This window comes from Cannabis sativa, unplaced genomic scaffold, assembly GCF_029168945.1.
Source record: "Cannabis sativa cultivar Pink pepper isolate KNU-18-1 unplaced genomic scaffold, ASM2916894v1 Contig3, whole genome shotgun sequence".
NCBI classification, from domain to species: Eukaryota; Viridiplantae; Streptophyta; class Magnoliopsida; order Rosales; family Cannabaceae; genus Cannabis; species Cannabis sativa.
The window spans coordinates 2,464,425-2,466,524 of record NW_026870039.1 but is presented as its reverse complement, the minus strand read 5'-3'; the positions used below and the strand labels follow the sequence as shown (position 1 = coordinate 2,466,524).

The following is a 2,100-nucleotide window of genomic DNA, read 5'->3' as shown; positions in this document are numbered from 1 at the left end:
CTGTTATGAAACTGTAATGTAACTAATATTAAACCTTAAAACAATTAATAATACTCCTATGTAATACAAATAAAACTTACCATAATTGAGTTTTCTCTGCGCGAGTCGTGTATTGTTAATTCTGAGCCCTATTTTTTTTTTTTAAAAAAATAATAATATGGTAGTAGCACAACAATTATTTAACTAATATACAACTTAAGTGCAACTAGAAATAGAATATTTGAATGTGCATCGTCATGAAAAGATTTGTACGTATTTTTTTTGTCACTGATCAACAATCTATTGTACTTTAAAAATATTATGTGGAGAAACAACTGTTAGAATTCTGTAAACTAACTTTGTAACAACCAAATGAATATATTAATAAAACTAACCATGTTATAATTTTTTTAAAGAGCTTTGTGTTGGATTGTCAATATAAAACACTTGCAAATATCATAAAAACCATTGTATTGTTATCAATTTGTAATCATTGATATCTCTAGTTTAAGAGCGTTAGTAAAATATTAGTGCAACTACAATGAAACTATGCGGAAACTTAAAAACTAGAACAATATTTCTATGTACGTGGCTCTAGAACAATATATTATTTCTCTAAAGTATTTTCTTTGATGGGAAAAGAGAGAATACATGAACCCTAATATGAGTTTCAGACATTTATAATTTTGCTCATCAACAAATTATAAATTATCTTATTTTCCAATACATACCAAATAATTCATATTTGCTATATATAATCCTATCCAGTATACCTTTATTAATCTATATTTTATAAGAAGTCATGTCTTTTGACATGAGTAAAAAGTTCTGAAAAGTTTAGAGATTTCTGATTTTTATCTTTGTCTAATGGCCTCTACAAGTCAACAAGTTAACTCACTAAACGAGAAGTATGATTCTGTGCAATTGGAAGAAGAAGAAGAGTGAGAACTATTGTGTGACTTCATTGAAGATGTTGGGCAACCTATAGATGATAGGTGGTGTTTGGTAGGGAAATTTCTGACGAGAAGATCTGTGGATACTGATGCGATGAAGCATACTCTGGCTTCTCTATGGCAGCCAGGCAGAGGAGTATTCATCAAGGAATTAGAGCCAAATCTTTATATTTTCCAATTTTATCATGAAGTGGATATCCAGAGAGTGGTCGATGGTAGTCCCTGGACTTTTAATAGAAATCAACTGATTTTTCAAAGGTTAAAGAAAGGTGAAGATCCTAGAAGTATTACCCTGACTAGTTTAGAGTTGTGGGTTCAATTACACAATCTCAAAACTGGTTTCATGACAGACGTCGTTGTAAATAATGTGGCTAATTACATAGGTACTTTTGTCAAGTCAGACCCCAAAAACTTCATGGGAATCTGGCGTGACTACCTACGTGTTATAGTCACTATTAATATCGAGAAGCCGCTAAAGAGGAGGATGAAGCTGAAGAAGACAAATGGGGAATGGATATGGTGTAACTTCAAGTATGAATTTATTCCTACCTTTTGTTTCATATGTGGTCTAATAGGACATTCTGAAAGGTTCTGTCCTCGTTTATTTGATAAACCATTGGAAGAATTAGAAAAACCCTATGGAATTTGGATGAAAGCGGAACCAAGGAGAAGACACAACCAAACTGGTTCAAGGTGGTTGCGCACTGGAACGGATGCTGATGCTCAGTTTTCCGATGAGACAACCGATCAAGGTGTGAATATGGAGACATTTAATGCAGTTAATTCTCATGATCAGCGTATCAATACCGTCAATGCTAGAGTTGACAATGCAAGAATTGTGGAAAGCAGAGGAAATCAAGGAAATCAAGGAGTAAATTAGCAAGCAATGATGACTACCAGGGTGGACAATTTGGGTGTGATCAGTGATGGTAATATACCATTAAATGGTACTGAAGGACACATAGGCGATCGTACATTGATTGTCTCAGATTCCAAAAGAAGAAGAACCAATGCTGATGGCATAGAAAATTTAAGTGAGGATGAGGCAGATATGAATGTTGATGTCACTGGTGGGCTGTCAAAAAATGGGCAAAAGGTGGGTCCTGGGTTCCAGGCCCAACCCAGGACCCACCTAGGATCATGAGTATTCTTAGTTGGAATTACCGTG

At 34.3% G+C, this 2,100-nt stretch overlaps 1 protein-coding gene across 1 annotated transcript; it reads left to right on the top strand.

Moving 5' to 3' along the window:
* Positions 1-1,026: 1,026 nt before the first annotated feature.
* On the top strand, positions 1,027-1,812 carry LOC115715711 (uncharacterized). The gene has a single exon (XM_030644376.1). The coding sequence runs from the start codon at positions 1,027-1,029 to the stop codon at positions 1,810-1,812; it is 786 nt and encodes a 261-aa protein (XP_030500236.1).
* Positions 1,813-2,100: the final 288 nt, after the last annotated feature.

Coding starts and splice junctions, on each gene's coding strand:
- LOC115715711 (XM_030644376.1), top strand. CDS start 1,027: ATGAAGCATACTCTGGCTTCTCTATGGCAGCCAGGCAGAGGAGTATTC.